Source organism: Pseudopipra pipra, chromosome W, assembly GCF_036250125.1.
Source record: "Pseudopipra pipra isolate bDixPip1 chromosome W, bDixPip1.hap1, whole genome shotgun sequence".
NCBI lineage: Eukaryota > Metazoa > Chordata > Aves > Passeriformes > Pipridae > Pseudopipra > Pseudopipra pipra.
The window spans coordinates 6,082,794-6,100,596 of NC_087580.1; the positions used below are offsets into that span (position 1 = coordinate 6,082,794).

A 17,803-nucleotide genomic window follows, 5' to 3' on the forward strand; every position below is an offset into this window, starting at 1 on the left:
ACATCAATTTTAAAGAACAAGTGTGCAAATTTACTATTATGCAAAACAACAAAGAATTACAAAAGAAGCAAGGAATTACAAAAGGATAAGCTCAGTAATGCATCTAATCATTACTACAAAGAAATTCTGTAGTGATTAAGAGAGAGATACATCACTAGTTGCCCCTTTAATACATTACCTGTAAAGTCAGCTGGGGAGGCCCCGATCCCAGCAAAGGGCTGGAGAACCACTCCCAGGAACTGGGAAATCCTACTCAGTGTGTCCACTCGTAGGTGAGGTCTCTGTCTTTGCTGTGAAAGGGTCCAGCTTTTATATTGTTAAACAAACAAGCTTACATCACTACTTAGTGCAGAAAAACATCTGGCTTACTTATCTCCTTGGGTTTCACCCAAAGCCTGGCCAGGACTCAGAGGAAAATCAAGGTAGTTAGTTTTGACCCTCTACTGCCAAACAAGGCCAGATATCTACTTCCAAGGCCTTGACCAGTCTCTAAATACAGAAAGATAAATACATTCATATTTCATTAATGAACAGATACAAATGTTCACTAAAAAGCAGATAGAAATATATTGTACTAACAACCATACATGTTTACACAGGTGTACTCTTATCATAGTACGTATTTTATTAATGATTATACATAATTTTGGCTAATAAGGAGATACATGGCTAAATATAACATTAGGTTGGAAGGTTCATCTAAAGGTCAACCCTGTCTCAGGCCTTGTTCGCTTCACCATAGCAGCCCTCACAGTGTTTTGCTTTGCATGGTAGCTAGAAGGGTGTTAATAATACAGCAGTGTTTTGGCTACTGCTGAGCAGGGCTGGCACAGCATCAGCACTGTAACATTCCTTTGTCAATCGAGAGCAAGATTCTGGGAGGGGACACAACCAGGCCAGCTGACCCAAACTGACCAAAAGGATATTCTAGATTATATGACATCAGCTCAGATATAAAAGGTAAGGAAAGGAGCAGGAAGAGGGGCATTTGTTGTTTCCAATGGCTGCTTGCTAAGAAACCATTATACACTGCTGAAGCCCTGCTTCCCAGGATGTGGCCGGACATCACTGCTGATGGGAAGTGGAGAATAAACGTTATTTTCCTCTTCATTGGGGGAAGAGGAAAAGCTGTGAGTGCCCAGCATGGAGAAGGTTCTTTCTCCATCACCTCTGTGCCAGGTGAGCTTGGGGTTTGCTGCAGAGATATGGCTGCTGATTTGAGCAGTTCCCACTTCTGAGTTTACCATCACCTAGGTACACACACTCTCCATTGCCAAGGACAGGGACCCTGCAACAAGGAGCAGAGACAGAGCTGGCACAGGACAGGCTGTCCCCCCTGTCCCCTGCAGCAGCAGCAGGAGACAAGCACTGCCCATGAGGGACTGTACCAGTAGCCTTGTCCCCCCCAGGCCCTGCCTGGCTCCCCGGGACTCACGAGGAGTTGTAGCTGCTGCCGTCCCCCCACTGCAGCTGCTCACCTCGTCTCCGCAGCCCGAGCCAGTAATTGATGTCACCCCTGAGGAGGAAGAGGAGGCCCTGGACGGAAGAGTGGAGCCGGCAGTGGGAGCTGCCCCAGCCCCTCCAGGGCACCCTCCTGGGGCTCCTTCCCTGCAAGGCCCCAGAGCGGGACTGCACCCCTGGCCCTGCAAGCACCGACCCCGGGGGCTGCGGGGCTCTACCCAACTCAGGAACCCCCCCAGCCTCCCCTCCGTTGCCCCACACCCCCACAGCCCCTCACTCACCATTTCCTCATTCTTGAGCATGGCCAGGGAGGCCCCGAGCTTGGAGCACCAATCCTGGCCCTGCTCCCAGGTCCCCATATCTGTCGACAGGCAGGAGCAGATCCCGCGGTACCCGACCCAGTCCCAGGGACAGGACAGCAACTGTGAAGCTGCAGGCACAACTGGAACCTGTCTACTGCATCTTACTGGAGAGAGAAAGGGAGAAGGTCTGAGGATTCCCCTCCACAGGGAGCAGGGACTCCACGCTGTGCAGAAGGGCTGGGCTGAGGCTCCTCCCTTACCTCCCAGCACAACCACGGCCACTGCCAAAGGCAGGGTCAGGAGTAGGAACAGAACTTTTTCATGGGTGAGCCTTGGATGGGATACGAGCCTATTGCCTGGATCAGGAAAAAGCTGCTGGCCATGAGGACAGGGCTGTCCTGAGCAGTCCCAGCCCTCACATGCCCCCACCCAACACCGGCTGCCCATGGGAGTGGGAGGGACCCCCAGCCCGTGTGCCCCTCACTCAGCTGGCAATGAGAGAGCCAAGGGCCAGGGACACAGGTGAGGGGACACAGGTGAGTGGACAGCCAGGAACACAGCCAGGGACACAGGACAGGACGTGTGAGGGGACAGCCAGGGACACAGGTGAGGGCACAGCCTGTGTCAACAGAGCTGCCCAGAGCTGGGGGCAGCTGGGGGTGTTGGTACTGGCCATTGACGGGGCCGAGCAGAGCACAAGGCCTCTTCCAGACACCTGGAGGATCCTCACACTTGCCAGCCCCGTCCTGCTGGGGTGACACTTCCCCTCCCTACAGACCTCCCCACCTCTCCATACTCACCCAGACCTCCTCTCGCATTGTTTCCATTCTCCATATTTTGACTCGCCGCAGAGTTAGAAGTGGCGTCTAAGAAGGGAAAGGCAGTTGGGAGACCAGGGACACAGAGTGAATTCCTTAGTTTTGTTGGAGAAATGTGGAAATGGGGTTGCATGATTCCCAGGAATGCCCTGGCAACTCTTCCTGTCTCCACTGACTGTGTCTGTTTTTCAGTCCCAGAATAGTTCGGGTTGAATGGGACTTGGAAGCCCATGTTGTTCCACCCCTGCCCCAGGCAGATACACCTCCCACCAGCCCAGGTCACTTCAGGTCTGGTCCCACCTGGCCAGTAACGCTGTTGGTGATGGGGCAGCCAAATCAGTCTAACCGAGAAGAACCGGGACGAGCCAGTGCTGCTGCGGCATCGGCTCCTTCCGAGCATGCTGAGGGGTCATTGGGAAGAAGACAACCATGGGCAGCTGCTCCCTCAGCAGCCCCTGGGGAGGGGACATGGGGCAGGACAAGCCCGCTGGACCCTTCTCACCACCGCAGCCGCAAAGAGGCTCTGGTCGCCTCCACCACTTTTATAGCAGCTGAAGTGTTCGCCCACACCGCTCTGACCAAGGGGGAAATCAGACGATGGGAGTGGAATGCAGCCCCCGTGTCCATGCGGCGCCACCTCGGCCAACTCTTCATCCCGGGAACTGAGCCGCGGTCCAGCCGTGGGATCTGCAGCGCTGCACAGTGACCGGCTGGGGAAGCGCATGAGCCGGGTGGGGGTTCCTGGTTACCACGGACGTTCCCTCAAGGCCGTGTCCCCGCCAAGATCGGGCGAGGCCCCGCAGGCCTCAAACCAACTGGGGGGACAGCCCCAGAAACCAGAACTTTGGTTTCGGGCGCTTGGAGCTGAACGAGGGGGATAAAGGATCCCCCGGCCCCTCCCCCCGGTGCCCCAGCAGCAGCTCTGCCCCCCAGAATGGGGCTGTGTTCCCCCCCCGGGCTTTAGGGGGTGAGTGCAGAGTAGGTGCTGAGGTGCTGGATGTCTCTTGACCGATGGGGCTGAAAGGGACAAGGAGGTGTCAAACAAGTGGCAAAACCAAATAAATGAATGGTGTGTATCAGGTCCTCCCTGCTGTGCCTTACTTCATCCTTCCCCCAGCTGCAGCCTTTCTGCTAAAGCCCTGTAAAATGCTTTGCCTGGGCCCCTGATCCCATGGCCCCCAGGATAAGGGAGTATCCAGACCCTCCTTGGCAGCTGCGCTGTGACTGAAAGACCCACACAAGGGGGTCTCTGCCACCCCATGTCACCCAAAGAGCCACAGTTGGGGCCAGTAGGGGTTTATGGAACTGCACTGAGGGGTTCCCACTGCCCCATGTCATTAAAAGAGCTGCTCCGAGGGATGGGCAGGGGAAATGCTGGTGGCATGTTTGGGGTAGAACAGAAGGGTTGGGGTCCCATGGGGCAGATCTGAGCTGGGAGGGAAGGGTAGACAGAGACCCATGTGTGCCTGACTATCCCAAAATAGCTCAATTAGCCCAAAATACGCCTGAATTCCTCCCAAAGTAACTCTGATCCTTCCCCTAAGATCTCTGAATTCTCCCAAAATAACTGAAACTTCCTCAAACACTTTTGCTTCCTCCACAATACCTTTGATTCCCCCCCAAATACCTCTGAATACTCCAAAAATACCTGAATTTTCACAAATACTTCTGAATTATTCTAAAATACCCCCAAACTCTCCCCAAATACATTTGAACTCTCCCAAACCCTTCTGAATTCTCCCCAGATACCCTGAACTCTCCACAAACATCTCTGAATCCTCTGGAAATACATTAAGTCTCCCCAAATACTATGACTTATTCTCTAATACCCTGAACACTCGTCAAATACCTCTGAACTTTCCCCAAATAGTCCTGGATTATCCCCAAATACCCCTGAATTGTGCTCAAATCCCCCTGAACTCTCACCATGTTTGCCACATCCCATCTACCCATCCAGAGCTATTTTGGCCTCTGCAACCCCCTGAGGTGTCAGGGGCAAGAGGCACTATGAGAAGCCCTGGCAGGGCACGGTTTGTTCTGAGCTAAAGAGGTATAATGGGGGAGGAGGCAGCAGACAGGACAGAGGGAGGGGACATGAAAAGAGATGGGAGGGAAAGAGAGGAGAAGGAGAAAGATTAAAAAAGATAAAGACAGGGGAAAAGACCAAAACAAAGGAGAAAACAGAGAAAAAGACAAGCTTAAAGAGAGTTTAAATATTAAATAAATACACGTGTTTGACTGCTCACAGTGATGCTGGGGTTCAGAGATGTAAAAAGAACTAATGGTTTTTGCAGCAGAATGTACCATAGAAAATTACTGTCCCTCAATTTAAAGAAACCAGTCAAGTACAGTGAGGAAACAGCGAAGAAGGGAACTAAAAACAGCTGAGCAGGCAATGCCAGGCTGATGAATAACCAGAGGTATTGTCTTACACGAATTCATAAGGCAGTGACTCAGAACTTTGGGGGCTCCAGACACAGGTGACCACCAGAGACTCCCAATGAAGCCCCTCAGAGCCCTTATAAGGATATGCATATATGCTAACAAGTGTTGGGAAATGTCATGAATATGTAACAGGAATGCGGGAACGAAAAATGAATAATCACGTAATGTGGAGATTTAGCTAGCAGGACAAGGGCATATGGATATAGCTAAAGCTATGGACAAGCTGTTAGAATATAGAAACACGGTTTGCCTAGGCCAGTGGGAAAATCTGAGATAGCAAGGCTACAGTGTCTTTGTAGGTGCTAGTTGGCTGGTAAACAGGACGTTGTGATTAGCAAGACAAAAGCAACTGAGAGCCACCTGTGTCAACAAAAGAAGGGAGTAAGAGGCTGAATCAACATTTAAGCCAGAGCCAATAATGAGCTTAACTTTTGCAATATGTATGAGCTAATTATAAAGCATATATTAAGCTGTTAGCAATGATCAATAAACGAAGCTTGCTGATTCCCATATTGAGGGTCTCTTTCTTCCCTCGTCGCGACAACGTAATGCTGACAGAGAAGCTGCAGTGGAGATACCTTTGTGTGTACTTTGGGAACCGATTCCCAGGGCACACAGAGCGCCGGAATCATTCCAGCGCATTGTGATAAATGTCTGCCTGCTAAAACTCAAAAAATGTATCTTAGAAGTTTCTTTTAAGTGCTGATTTTAGGCAACAACAAAGGGAGTTGAAAGGTTTGAGAGGGGACAGGATCCTGGTAAGGAGTCAGGAGCTGCTGCTGCTGAGAGGGAGGAAACACACTGATGGATCAAAGCAGAGTTTGTGCTTTGAGCCCCTTTTTCAAAAACTTGCAGGAGGGAAAGCAGCTGAGTATGGAATAACTGTTCAGTTGAAGCTTCCCATTTGTACCTCATTGCAAGCTTGTTTTGCCCACAGGAATCCCTGATCTGGTTCCTCCAGTGCCCAACTACCCATGAGCACAATTTGGTTCCCTGTACCCCAAACCAACAGGGGCAGCAGCTTTTGTTCCCTCCTGGGTCTTGTGTAATTTAGCAGCATAAAACACACTAATAAAAACTTACCAAACATTCTCTGATAAAACAATGATATTTCATTGCATAATGCAACACATTGTGCATTGTATTATTACTAGTATGATTATGTATTATTGCATAATGCATAATTGCAATGATATTTCATTACACTAATAAGGTCTAAAAGCCACATAGCTGGACAGTTCCTTTGTCCATAAATAGACGTGGAATAATCGCAAGGAAGTTCCCTCAGGGAACTTACAGGAGGCAATATGGAGGACATGCTCGGATACAGCATTTCCGTTGTTGAACTTTACAATAGAGAAAACAAAAACAGGATGGGCTGGGAAGGTCCCAAAGTTCAACAGGACAAAGCCCAGAACTGTCCAAACTCTGAGTTGGATCTGAGCCAGAAACCAGTGGGTTGGGAGAGGGAGAAGGCTTTAATATTTTCAAAACTAAAGCATCACGCTTGAGACTACAGAAGTCCCAGTGCACATGTTCAGTTGCCTCATTTCAAGTCAAAATTTCAGTCCCACATTCGTCTCTGCTTCATAGCAATGAATGTAAAAATGCAAAAAAATCCCTTGAAAAGACTGCACGAAGGTTCATGTTGTAAGAGCCCACTTGGGGCAACCCGAGCTCCTGCCCAAGTTTAATCCCTCCCAAGCTTACTGTGGTTTCCAGCTGGTTTGCTCTAGCTCCCCCAAATCACTAATTCCACTGCACTGAAATAAATCTAATTCCTTTTTATTTTATCGTTATTTGCCTCTTTTCATCATGATTTTCTCAATTCCTTTCATGATGAACAAATCCACCAGCTACATGGGGCTGAAAAAAACCCAACAAAATCACTGAAAAGTGCTTGCAAGGCAAAACAAAGTACAAACCATCAAAACCCCACCTCTAGACACTCAAACCAACCCTGTGGTGGCAAAAGCCTCACTAAAACCAGCTGTAAAGTCATGATTTTGGGGTTTTATTCCTCCTTCCCTTCAATGTGCCACATTTAATTAATGAGGTGGTTACTTCAGCCCCCCCAAAGACAAGACCATGACCTGGGTGCTCAGCCCTGTCCCAGCCCTGGCATCGCTCCAGCCGGTGCCGACTCCATCAGTCCCGAGTTTTACAGCCCAGAAGGTGCTTTTCAGTACTCACCCTCACAGTGGAGCTCACGAAGACTGGGATCAGCTTCCTGGTACTGCTTAAATATGTGCTTATGGAGACTGGGAGGAGATTTTTGATACTGAGTTTATTATGGTCACATGCAGGGCATGGGGATAATAACTGGGACCACTAGGGGAGCTCAGGGTGCTTTCCAAAATGTTCCTGGACTTGTCTCTCTTCTACGTGGAAAAGTGTCCTAGTTAGAACAGCTGGGACTGATTCATCACTGGATGGGTGTAGCCCAAAACTGTGTATTCTATGGCCCTCCATGCCATTTTCCCAGAAACTGTTGTCGGGGGGGGGGGGCCTGCGAGGTGAGGGGGGGTGTTCCTCTCCTCATACCCTTTCATGGAATTCCCCGCTCTGAGGGAACGAACTGAGCATCCTTTTATGGAATTCCCCGCTCTGAGGGAACGACTGACCATTCCTGCCTGAACTGGAGAATATATAAACCTGGAGTTTCAGAACCTTTCCACCACTCGTGGGATCCAGAGGAAGACTACAGCTCACCGCTCTCAACCAGACCACAGCTCACCGCTCTCAACCAGACTGCGACCACCAACCTCAACTTGACTGCAATCACCACTTTTGACCAGACTGCAACAGCTCTCCCAGCAGGTTTTCCCCTCTCCCTTTGCTGTGGACTCAAGGGGGGGCCCAGGGAACACCACTTTGTTCATGCCCCAGGGTGCTGGGTTATACGTTTGGGTTTTGTGGGTTAAAACCAATTGTTTGTTTGTATAATTGTACTGTCGTTGGGTATCCATCGAAGGGCCTCGGCTTGAAGGGGGGAAGAAGGACAGACGACACACACGAGGATGGTGAGACAAAGAGATGTCTGCCTGCTCAACGCAGCAGGCAGCTTTTTTATTCAGTTCTCCCACCTCTACTTTCCCATACACAACACAAACATATTCTTACAACAACATCCAGGAATGCAGCACCTGCACTTAGCCACACAGCTCAAGGCTGTGTCCATGGGAACTATCTAATAGCTCCACTGCTCTCACGGGAAATGGCCTAACTCTCTGCAACACTCCAAATCCTTCAAACTTCATTTGTGGGGCTGTGACTTTACCCCACAATTCCCCCTGTCTGTAATTGTGCCACAAAGGCCGATCGCATCGCATCCTGCAGGGCCCTTTGCAGGAGCGATACTAAACAAGGCAGCATCAGTAACACAACTACAACCACCAACTTTTTAGATGTACAAGGCCCCCCTAATGGCTGTGCAGAGATTCCTGGCTAGATTCTATCTTCACACAGAAGAAACACTCCCATAGGGAGTCGACAAGGTGCACTCACTGCTGGAGTACTCCAAGTCGGATTCTTACAGACACCAGAAGTAACTATTTCTATAGAAAGACAGTTCAGGGAACACATCTTGTACCATAGACTCACCACGTGCTCGTTCTATGTCATAACCTACATGATGATTAAAATACACACAGTCTTTTACAAACAGTGACTCTAAAATACCTAACTTTTGAGTGGAGTGTTAACAGACAATACATCATCCCAGCTATCAACATGATCACGACACCCGCGCACAGTATGACAGTCCCGTTTCAATAAGTCACACCGTCGGATGACATCCTGCACCAGGAGAGATGCTTCCATGTCACTCAGAGGAACACCAACAAGACAGGTGTGAAATGGCTGCTCTGGATATGCCAGCGATGCACAAAAGGTCGTGTGATTCAGTTCTTTCATTAAAGTCACCCAGATGTTTCGACTATGCCATGGAGTGAACTTTGACAGGTCAGGAACTGCACTGACGACTTCCAGGACCAACAGCAGGACGTACATACCACGCAGGCATCCAGCAAGGACTATTGTCTGTAGAGACAAACATATCCCTTTCCCCAAGTTATCAAGTCATGTGGATCAGACCATTGACCAGAGACAAGTTCTGCATCTGCATGCTGAGCTCTGTCCTCAGCTCTCACAGGGATCACAAGATTATCAGTTTGGAGGAGGCTTTTTGCCAAGCACAGCATATTTTTCCTGAAACTCTAAAAGAAGGTAAATAAAGACAGTCGCCAGAGAAGGTCAAAAGGTTTGAGACATACAGAGCTTTGTCTAGCCTAGAGACTGAGGGGGTTATCCCCTCATTCCCCCTTTCTGTTTTGAAGCAAATGCTTCAGGGCACCATACACTCTCTCCACAATAACGTGTCCTGTAGAAGAATGTGAAATAGCCATAACATGAGTGATCCTCCACAAAGCAAAGAAAATTTGGACAGATTTACAGACATAAGACAGTTTATTTTTCATCCACGCTTCAGTGGGTGGTCCAGATGTATGAAAAGTACAACGGAAGTGTTGAATGACATCATGGCTTTTTTGTCTAGTATGTGCATTAGCAACCACCACATGGGAAAACATGTCAGTGGACACGTGGACATGCTTTAAATTACCAAATTCATTGGCATGAGTGTTATCCGATTGCCACATCTGTAAGGCCTTAAGGTCTCAAGGGTTAGTACCAAAATAGACAGGAGTATAGGCATTATGACAATCTGGACAAGAGCATAGGCATCATGACAGTCTAGACAGGAGTATAGGCATCATGACACTCTGGACAAGAGTATAGGCATCATGACAGGCTAGACAGGAGGCAACAATTAAGCAAGCAATAGAATGAGTCAAGCCAAATTGACATCTGAAAGCTTCTGCACCTTGATAATAAAAAAAATAACAAGACAAGACAGCTTGCTGGTAAATGTTAGGAACAAGTCTCAAAGCAACAGCAAAAACAAAAGCATCTGCCCGGACATTACCCTCTGTGAAGAAACCTGGCAAAGAGGTATGACTACAAACATGTAGCACAAAATAAGGATCAGGCCTCTGCAAAAGAGTTCTCTAGAGCTCGAACAAAACTTGAAAAATAAGACCTGGAGATGGACAATGCAACACCGCCTGATAGAGTTGCTGTAATAAATTAACAATGTATGCAGAATCAGTAATAACATTTAAAGACCGAATAGGAAATAACTGAAAGGCAAGAGTTACAGCTCGACGTTTCACAGTTTGAGGAGAATCCTCTTGATGAACAATTTGATGTTGTCATCCACATTCTGCTTTCCACGCTACCGCAGTTTCACTTGTCTTCCTCGAGTTGTCTGCAAAGACTGTAAGACCATCAAGGGGCTCTACGCTGCGTAATATTTTCGTCCAATTGGAATTTTCCTAAAAAAAATCTTAAGAAGGGAATGTGAAGGTAAATGATAAGAAATTTGGGTGTGGAACCCAGCTAAAGCAGCTTGCAAGTCACATTTGTTTTCAAGGCACCACTCAAAGTAACGAGATTGTACAGGTACAACAATGCATGCTGAATTTCTGCCAGAACACTCTACACACCTTTTTCTAACCTCAATAATGATTTGAGCTATGAGCTCAAACAATCCAGGAGCAGTTTTTTGAGCCCGATAAGGCAAAAAATAGTCACTCTATGATGTGCAGTAGATCAGACCAATGGTCAAACCACTGTACCAATGTCCCAAAAGGAACACTGTGATCTGCAAAAATAAAAAATTAGACAATTTAGCAATGATCAATTCATGAAACAAATTTAGAACATAAAACCTGCTCCACTTGCTGGATGGTTTGAACTGCTCTTTTAGTCAGTTCCCTTGGTTCCCGAGGATTGTCAGAATGTTTGAGTAGGTCAAATAGAGGTGCCAGCTGGGTGTTTGCCATTTCCAAATAGGACCTAATCCAATTGAAAGACCCTCATAGCTTCTGTACTTCAGGAAGAATTCTTGACATCAATATCAAATTGAATTGGCTGAGGAATAACTGCTTTCCATGTAATTTTGAACCCTAAATACTTCCAAGGTTCCTCTCGCTGCACCTTCTCAGGAGCAACTAGTAGGCCAAAGGATTGTAGACCCTTTCTGGTTTCAGCTTCCAGCACACCCAACTGCCCCTCAGTGGCCACAGCCAGCAGAAATATTACATATATAATGACAACAAAAGACAGTCAGAAAATTACAGGAGACAATGTTGGAATCATAAACCACTGACAAATTATAGGAATATCTTCATTTCCTGGGAGAGGTTTTTATATGTATATGTTATAGACTAGGAAATCAGGGAATTTTCCTTCCCCCTGCCCCACTCCAAGGGAAAGAAACGGAGTGAGCGGGGGGGGGGGGGGGGGGGGGGGGGGAGGGGGGGAGAGGCGGGGGTTTGGTGGCTGGCTTTCCGGGTGCAGACAGGCAGTTTGTTGGGGAGGGGGACTGGAGGTCTAGCTGCCTTTTGGCTGTTAATCCTGGGAGTTCGACCTCTTGTCCTGTTGGCTTCGACCTGCCTGACTGTCCCGCCCGCCGGAGCTGCTGTGTTTCATCGGAGAGTTTTGCTTGCCCACGGGAGAGGAAGAGGAGTTTTTGGAGACATCACCGCCTGAGACTGCAGTGAGTCCTTGCCACTCGAGACAGCGGTGAGTTCCCGTGGGAGTGGGCAGCCTGCCTTCCTTTTTGTCCCCACGGAGATGAGGACCCCCTATCTCCTCGGCTTCCCCACGCGGCCCAGGAACTACCCCTCCGGTCTCCCTCTTCCCGCGGGTGATTGCCGGAGCCCACAGCGCCCCTGCCGACCACGACCAGGTACTGCAGGTCCTACACCTTCCAGCGGCCCAACAGCGCCCCCTGCCGACCACAACCAGGTACTGCAGGTCCTACAGCTCCAGCGGCCCAACAGCGCCCCCTGCCGACCACGACCAGGTACTGCAGGTCCTACAGCTTCAGCGGCCCAACAGCGCCCCCTGCAGACTGCAATTAGGACCGTGTTAAAGGACAGAGGAGTACTCTTTTAGGCTTGTTGTGGTTGTTGTTGCTGGTGTTGTTTTGTTTTGTGTTACTTTTTTTTTTCCTTCTTCTTTTTTTTGCCAACATTCATATATTTCTTAATAAAGGGTTGTTATTTCTCCTGTTTTTCCACATTTTCCTCGAGTAAAGCCCCTTAATCTAATACTACAATTGCAGAGAGAGAGGAGTTTGGTCTACCTCACAACTCATCCTCTTTAGCAAACAGTCTAGTCTCTTCAGACTGAGACAGTATAACACTTGTAAGGTTCTGCACGATCAATAGATGGAACCGAAAATGTGATTTTTTCTTCTCTATAAGTGAGGTCTAACTGGATTGTGAAAAAACAATCTGTCAAATTAATAATAACAATGGGTTATTCAGCAGAAAGCATAGAAGGGGTCAAGAAACCAATGCTGACATGGTAACCATGACCGCCCCACCCGTCTGAGATCATACAACAGTCTTCATCTCACAGATTTTTTCTTCATCACAAAGACAGGGCTGGTTAAAGGATTCTGAGATGGTTCAATGTGATCAACATCAAGCTGGTCTTTAACAAGCTATTGTAGAGCCAATAGCTGTTCTGTAGGTATGAGCCACTGCTGAAATCACACAGGATCTGTATGTTCTAAAAGAAAATTCTGAGCAGTACCTCCCAGTCTCACAACCCAAACCTCTGGCGTGAGCACAGGCCAGGAGGCTGGCCAGGACGTCCGTGCAATGATAGTTACATCAGGTCTCGAATGCAGAAGTCCGTCCGCTTGGACAACTGACAGCAAGGTTCAAGCATCGTAGAGAGTTCAGGTCAGCTGTGGACGTTGTGCAGAGATTGGCACTGACCAAAAGACTTGTGGTGCATCAGTAGAACCAAATCCTCCATCCCGACGCTCACAAGGCTCTGCTTGGGGAACACAACTCAGAAAAGATACAAATTGAGCTATTCGTGTCCCTTTAGGAATTGTCACTGGAGGATAAGGTGTGGAGACCATAGCACAAATCTGCCTCGTACAGTTAGCACCAATGACTGCAACATGAACAAAAAATCCCAAAATCTCACAACTGTGCTACTAGAATGGCTGATGAACAAGGCACTTAACCCACGCTGCCTTCATACAATGCTAAACATCCACCAGTCAGATTATGTGATCAATATGTCTGGTACAGAACAAGCAGTAGTCACAAGCATTGAGGACATTTTTCTGAAAACAGTTGCCACAGGCAGGGCACATCCCAAGGATGAAGGACTAGCTGTTTCATGATGAATATTGCCACCAGCTGCCACATGAAAGAAGCCCCAAAAAGAAGACACAAGGACTCCCTGAAATGACATCGCAGCCCTGGCCACACTGATCAACATAACTGGTGTACTCTGGTCTCCAGTCAGGAGGCCTAAAGACACACTATCTGTAACGCTGTTGATGCTTCTGAGAAAGGACGCAGGATGGCCCTGACAGTCTGCAGGGCCCCCCCGCAACAGGCTGATCAAGCAGGGCAGCAACATCGATAACCCTTGATTTAAACCCTGGAAAACACAGAAAAGCTCAAACGACTCTGCCTCCTGCACAGCCCACACAGCTACAGCCCATGGGCAGCATGACACATGAAAAAAGAACAGCACCAGGGGAAAGGCTCCACCTGAGAATTAACCTCTATAAACCTCTGAAACAAGGCTGAAATAGAACACCAAATTTGTGGAAGAACCTCTTATTTAACTTCAGTCCAGATCAAATAGTTAGCCAAATAGGGCTAGTCTTGAAACAACTAAAACCTTACCAGTTTTCTTAAGAGTGGAATGGTGGGAATTCATATACCATTCAGAATAAGGAGTCACTATGGTTCAACAGAATCATGTTACACATCTCTAAAATCTTGACACCGGCAGAAAGTATTTTTAAGTTTACACAGTTACACATTCATATAGCTTTTCTCTTTCACACAATCTTTTTGCACTTGTGCATTCAGGTGGCCACCTCAAACACTCTACTCAGTCACACACAGATTTCAAGCAATTATTGGCTGTGTAGTTCTCATCAGTCTCGTAACTTAAAGTGAATTTAAGGCATATTTGGTAATATTAACTTGTAAATCTTATATAGCTCCCCATGCAAAAGACAAATACGACAGAGACAGGATATTACCTTGAACATTTTCAAACTTTTTCATAGAGCAAGGACACTCTGTTTGTCATAACGGCAACAGAACTACTGCTGCATTTTGTCCTCCCTTCTTCACCTCTTCCCGCCCCCTGCCCCCCCTGCGTCTCCTGTTTCTCTTGAGCACTGGGCCCATCTGGAAGCAAGTGTTGCTTCGCTAAGGGAGCTTTCACTAGCACCTGTCGGAGGACGGGGGAGAGGGAGGGAGGGAGGGGGAGGAGGGGGAATAGATGTTGGGTCTTTCGGAGAAAAATCAGAAAGAAAAGTCAAATTGCCTTTGCTCTCCTTATGTCGCAAGTTATCTACACGGTCTGCTGAGAAAGAACGATATACAGGAGGGAAGGAACAGCTGCAGATGGACACGTTCCGGGGAGGAGGAAGGGGGTGTGTGTGTGTGTGTGTGTGTAAAACAGGGGAGAACACAGACAGCCCCCCACTGCACCGCCTGACACCGCGGCCGCCACTACCAGCCCGCTACCCCCCCGCAACACCGCTCGGGACCATGGCTGTCGGCAGCGCGGGGGAAAACAGACCCCCCCCGCCACCCGCCGCCCGCCGCGCCGCGGCCGCCATTGCCGGGCCCGCCGCCGGCGCATGCGTGGGCGTACCGCTCCGAGCCGGGCCCGGGGCCAGGGTTAGGGCCGGGGCCAGCAGCTGCACCCAGTCTGTCGGCACCCAGGGCCGCGGCCGCTGGGGCCACAGCACGGCCGCCGCTGCCCGCACGGGCATAGATGGACTCGGCGGCGCCGAAGCCGGACCCGGCGCCGCTCCGCAGGCACCCACAGTGGGCGGACCAGACACGGCTGCGAAGGCACCCGGCGCCGGGTACACAGGCGCGGCACCGTCCTGAGGAGACGTAGAAAGCTCCTTAAGGTGGAATTCAGCCACTATGTTCACAAAATCGTCTCCCGGGCCATCAGCAGCACATTCATGCCGTAGCTGTCCTTGATCATCTTGGACAAGTGCTGCCGAGTCTCTAGCAGTGCGTCCATTTTGGCGGGGCCGCTCGGCTGGTCCCGGTCCTGCTCCGCAACCTCCGATCCCACTTCGGCTCCCTTCGGCTCTGCGCGGCCCCTCTTCTTTAGCACTCTAATGTCCTCCCAGGCAAAGTAGCCTCCCTCTCAGTCCGAAGACACAAAAGTAACAAGCGACATAACTTAGCTTCGTCAGTCTAACACCAAAACGCCGTAACAAAGATTTCCAGCCGATAAACACACGCCTGTCGTTTGCACTCATGGTCTGCCCCATGGTGACTTAGAAGTCTCAGGAGCCCACTTACGCCTGACAAGTGCCAAATGCACCCAGGCTTCCCAGGCAACTCGTGCCTTCCAAGTGCGGCAGAAACACTCGTGTGCAGGTGTAGAGAAAATCAGACCCGGGTCCTGCAGCGCACCCCACTGCTATACAGCTCCTGAGCACCGAGACCCAGCTGCGCCGCTCCCCGCAGCTCGCCTGCCTCCGGCCGTGATACCCCTACGACCCAGGCAATACTCGACAGTCTTTTTTCTTTTCTTCTGGTCCACATGGGGCACCAATGTCGTTGGGTATCCATCGAAGGGCCTCGGCTTGAAGGGGGGAAGAAGGACAGACGACACACACGAGGATGGTGAGACAAAGAGATGTCTGCCTGCTCAACGCAGCAGGCAGCTTTTTTATTCAGTTCTCCCACCTCTACTTTCCCATACACAACACAAACATATTCTTACAACAACATCCAGGAATGCAGCACCTGCACTTAGCCACACAGCTCAAGGCTGTGTCCATGGGAACTATCTAATAGCTCCACTGCTCTCACGGGAAATGGCCTAACTCTCTGCAACACTCCAAATCCTTCAAACTTCATTTGTGGGGCTGTGACTTTACCCCACATTGTACTTACTGTATTATTTTAATAAATTGTTATTCTGACTTGTAGTCTCTCCTTTGAGTTGAGTTCATTTCCCCTGCTGGTTAACTCTTAAACCAGCACAAAAAGAGACAACAACGCTGCAACATCCCTAATGAGGTGGGGTGTCCATCCACAGCCCCAAAAATGTGGGTGATGCTGGACTGTGGCACCTGGTAAATGGTGACTCCCTTCCTCACACAGCCGCTTCCTCAGCCCCTGCTGGAAGCAATCCAGGGAGCAGCTGAACTCCAGAATGTTCTGTCAGCTGGAGTTGGTCAGGCAGGTTCCCCAGGAGCACGTGCTCCATGTCCTGGCTCAGCATGGGGCTGTCTCCACCTAAAATGAGAACGGGTTTGATCCTTTCCTCCTGGAACGCAGGTGGATTTTCACCCTTTACTCCTGAAATGAGGGTAGGTTTCACCTGAAGTTGTTGCTCTGCCATATTGGGTCAGCACTCAGGGATGGAGTGAGGGGCTCCCTGCAAACATAGATCTATGAGGGGACCCGTGGAGTCTTTGCAGCAACCATCAGGGTGAAGAGAGGGACCTGCAGCAGATCAGACTCCAAAATCACATCAAACAGCCCCTGCTGGTAGCTTTCTCCTCCTGCCCATCAGGGATTGACACTGCCCAGGAGCTGCTCTCTGCTAGAAATACAGGAGGAATCTGCTCCAGCTCCTGCCTGGAGCTGGGCTGTGATGGATTCAGGGGGGATTTCCCCATTTTGGATGACTCACCTTGTCCCTGCAGCAGCCATCTCATGACGCCCACCAGGACCAGGGTCGCGACCCCTTCAGCTCCTAGCCGAGCCCAGCACCATCAAGGACCTGCAACATGACTGTCCTGGGAGCAAGGGAAGAAGGAGCTCTTCTGTACTCTCTGCCCTTCTTTTAATGCTCTGCCTCAGCTGCAGGTACCCCCACATCACTCTGCTCAGGTGCGTCTTTGTTCACTTGTCCCAGCAAACCTGCAGAGCCTTGGAACTCAGTTCCTCCCTCTCCTCCCCTGAGCTGCACCCAGAGGTATCCTGGGCACGGGAAGGCCCCAAGCAAAGCCCTGGGAATGTTTGGAGTGAGGGGAGAGGTGGCTGCAGGGCTCCTCAGCCCTGCTGAGCTGCAAAGAGCCAAGTAGGTGAATCCCTACATGGTGTCTGTGGGGACTGGTTCTATTTTGCATTCTTCACAAGAAAATGGGGTGATAAGAACAAAACCTTCTCATGCCAACATTCTGCCCCCAGCTAGGGACGGACAGTGAAGATGCTCAAGAGCAAAGTTGGATTTTGGCCACCAGCAACTCAGGAAAACGCACAGAAGGTCCTTCCTCTCTCATGGTTTCCCACAGGGAAGGGATCCAGCCCCATCAGGGACATCGGCCCCTCCAAAGCCCATTCTGCCCAAAGCAGAGCCCCCCTGGGCTGGGACAGAGAGGCTGAGGGATGTCACTCCCCGGGGCCTCTCTGGGACAGAGGGGGGCCTGGCACAGATGGTGGTTGGTGCCTCAGCCTGTCGCTGCCCCTGGGACATTGGGATCCAGGATAAAGGGGGGTTTGGTCCCTCTGGAGCAGGAGCAGAGCCGAGCAGGGAGGGTGGGCTCATGTCCCTCTGGGATTTGAGTTGCTGTGGATGTGTGACCAAGGTCATGGGAGCCACAAAGAGCCAATTCCCGTGGCAAAGCTGCTCTGACAAGGTGTGAAGTGGCTAAGGCGAGAGAGGGAGGTGCTTAAA

The 17,803-nt window shown here is 49.7% G+C and overlaps 1 protein-coding gene and 1 long non-coding RNA gene across 3 annotated transcripts; one reads left to right on the forward strand and one right to left on the reverse strand.

Annotated features, from left to right (window-relative positions):
* Positions 1–3: 3 nt before the first annotated feature.
* On the reverse strand, positions 4–3,448 carry LOC135406476 (C-type lectin domain family 2 member D-like). 2 transcript variants are annotated; one of them, XM_064640832.1, is made up of 6 exons: positions 3,161–3,448; positions 2,564–2,629; positions 2,024–2,119; positions 1,743–1,927; positions 1,436–1,536; positions 4–1,288 (listed from the first exon to the last, which is right to left on the reverse strand). In XM_064640832.1, exons 1-6 carry the CDS (start codon positions 3,303–3,305, stop codon positions 1,165–1,167), a joined length of 717 nt encoding a protein of 238 aa, XP_064496902.1. In that variant the 5' UTR covers positions 3,306–3,448; the 3' UTR covers positions 4–1,164. The 2 variants fall into 2 exon arrangements, with proteins under 2 accessions (XP_064496902.1, XP_064496901.1); XM_064640831.1 differs by lacking the exon at positions 3,161–3,448 and having other exon boundaries at positions 2,564–2,981.
* On the forward strand, positions 1,069–3,664 carry LOC135406479 (uncharacterized). The gene is made up of 2 exons (XR_010426279.1): positions 1,069–1,179; positions 2,774–3,664. It is a non-coding gene; the product is annotated as an uncharacterized LOC135406479 (long non-coding RNA).
* The last annotated feature ends 14,139 nt before the right edge of the window (positions 3,665–17,803 follow it).

Excerpts from the sequence above, each read along its gene's own strand:
- LOC135406476 (XM_064640831.1), bottom strand. The coding sequence starts at position 2,981 with ATGCTCGGAAGGAGCCGATGCCGCAGCAGCACTGGCTCGTCCCGGTTC. Across the intron at positions 1,928-2,023 it reads GGCCGTGGTTGTGCTGGGAG|TAAGATGCAGTAGACAGGTT; the intron begins GTAAGGGAGGAG and ends TTCTCTCTCCAG. Across the intron at positions 1,289-1,435 it reads GGCAGCAGCTACAACTCCTC|GGTCCCTGTCCTTGGCAATG; the intron begins GTGAGTCCCGGG and ends TCCTTGTTGCAG.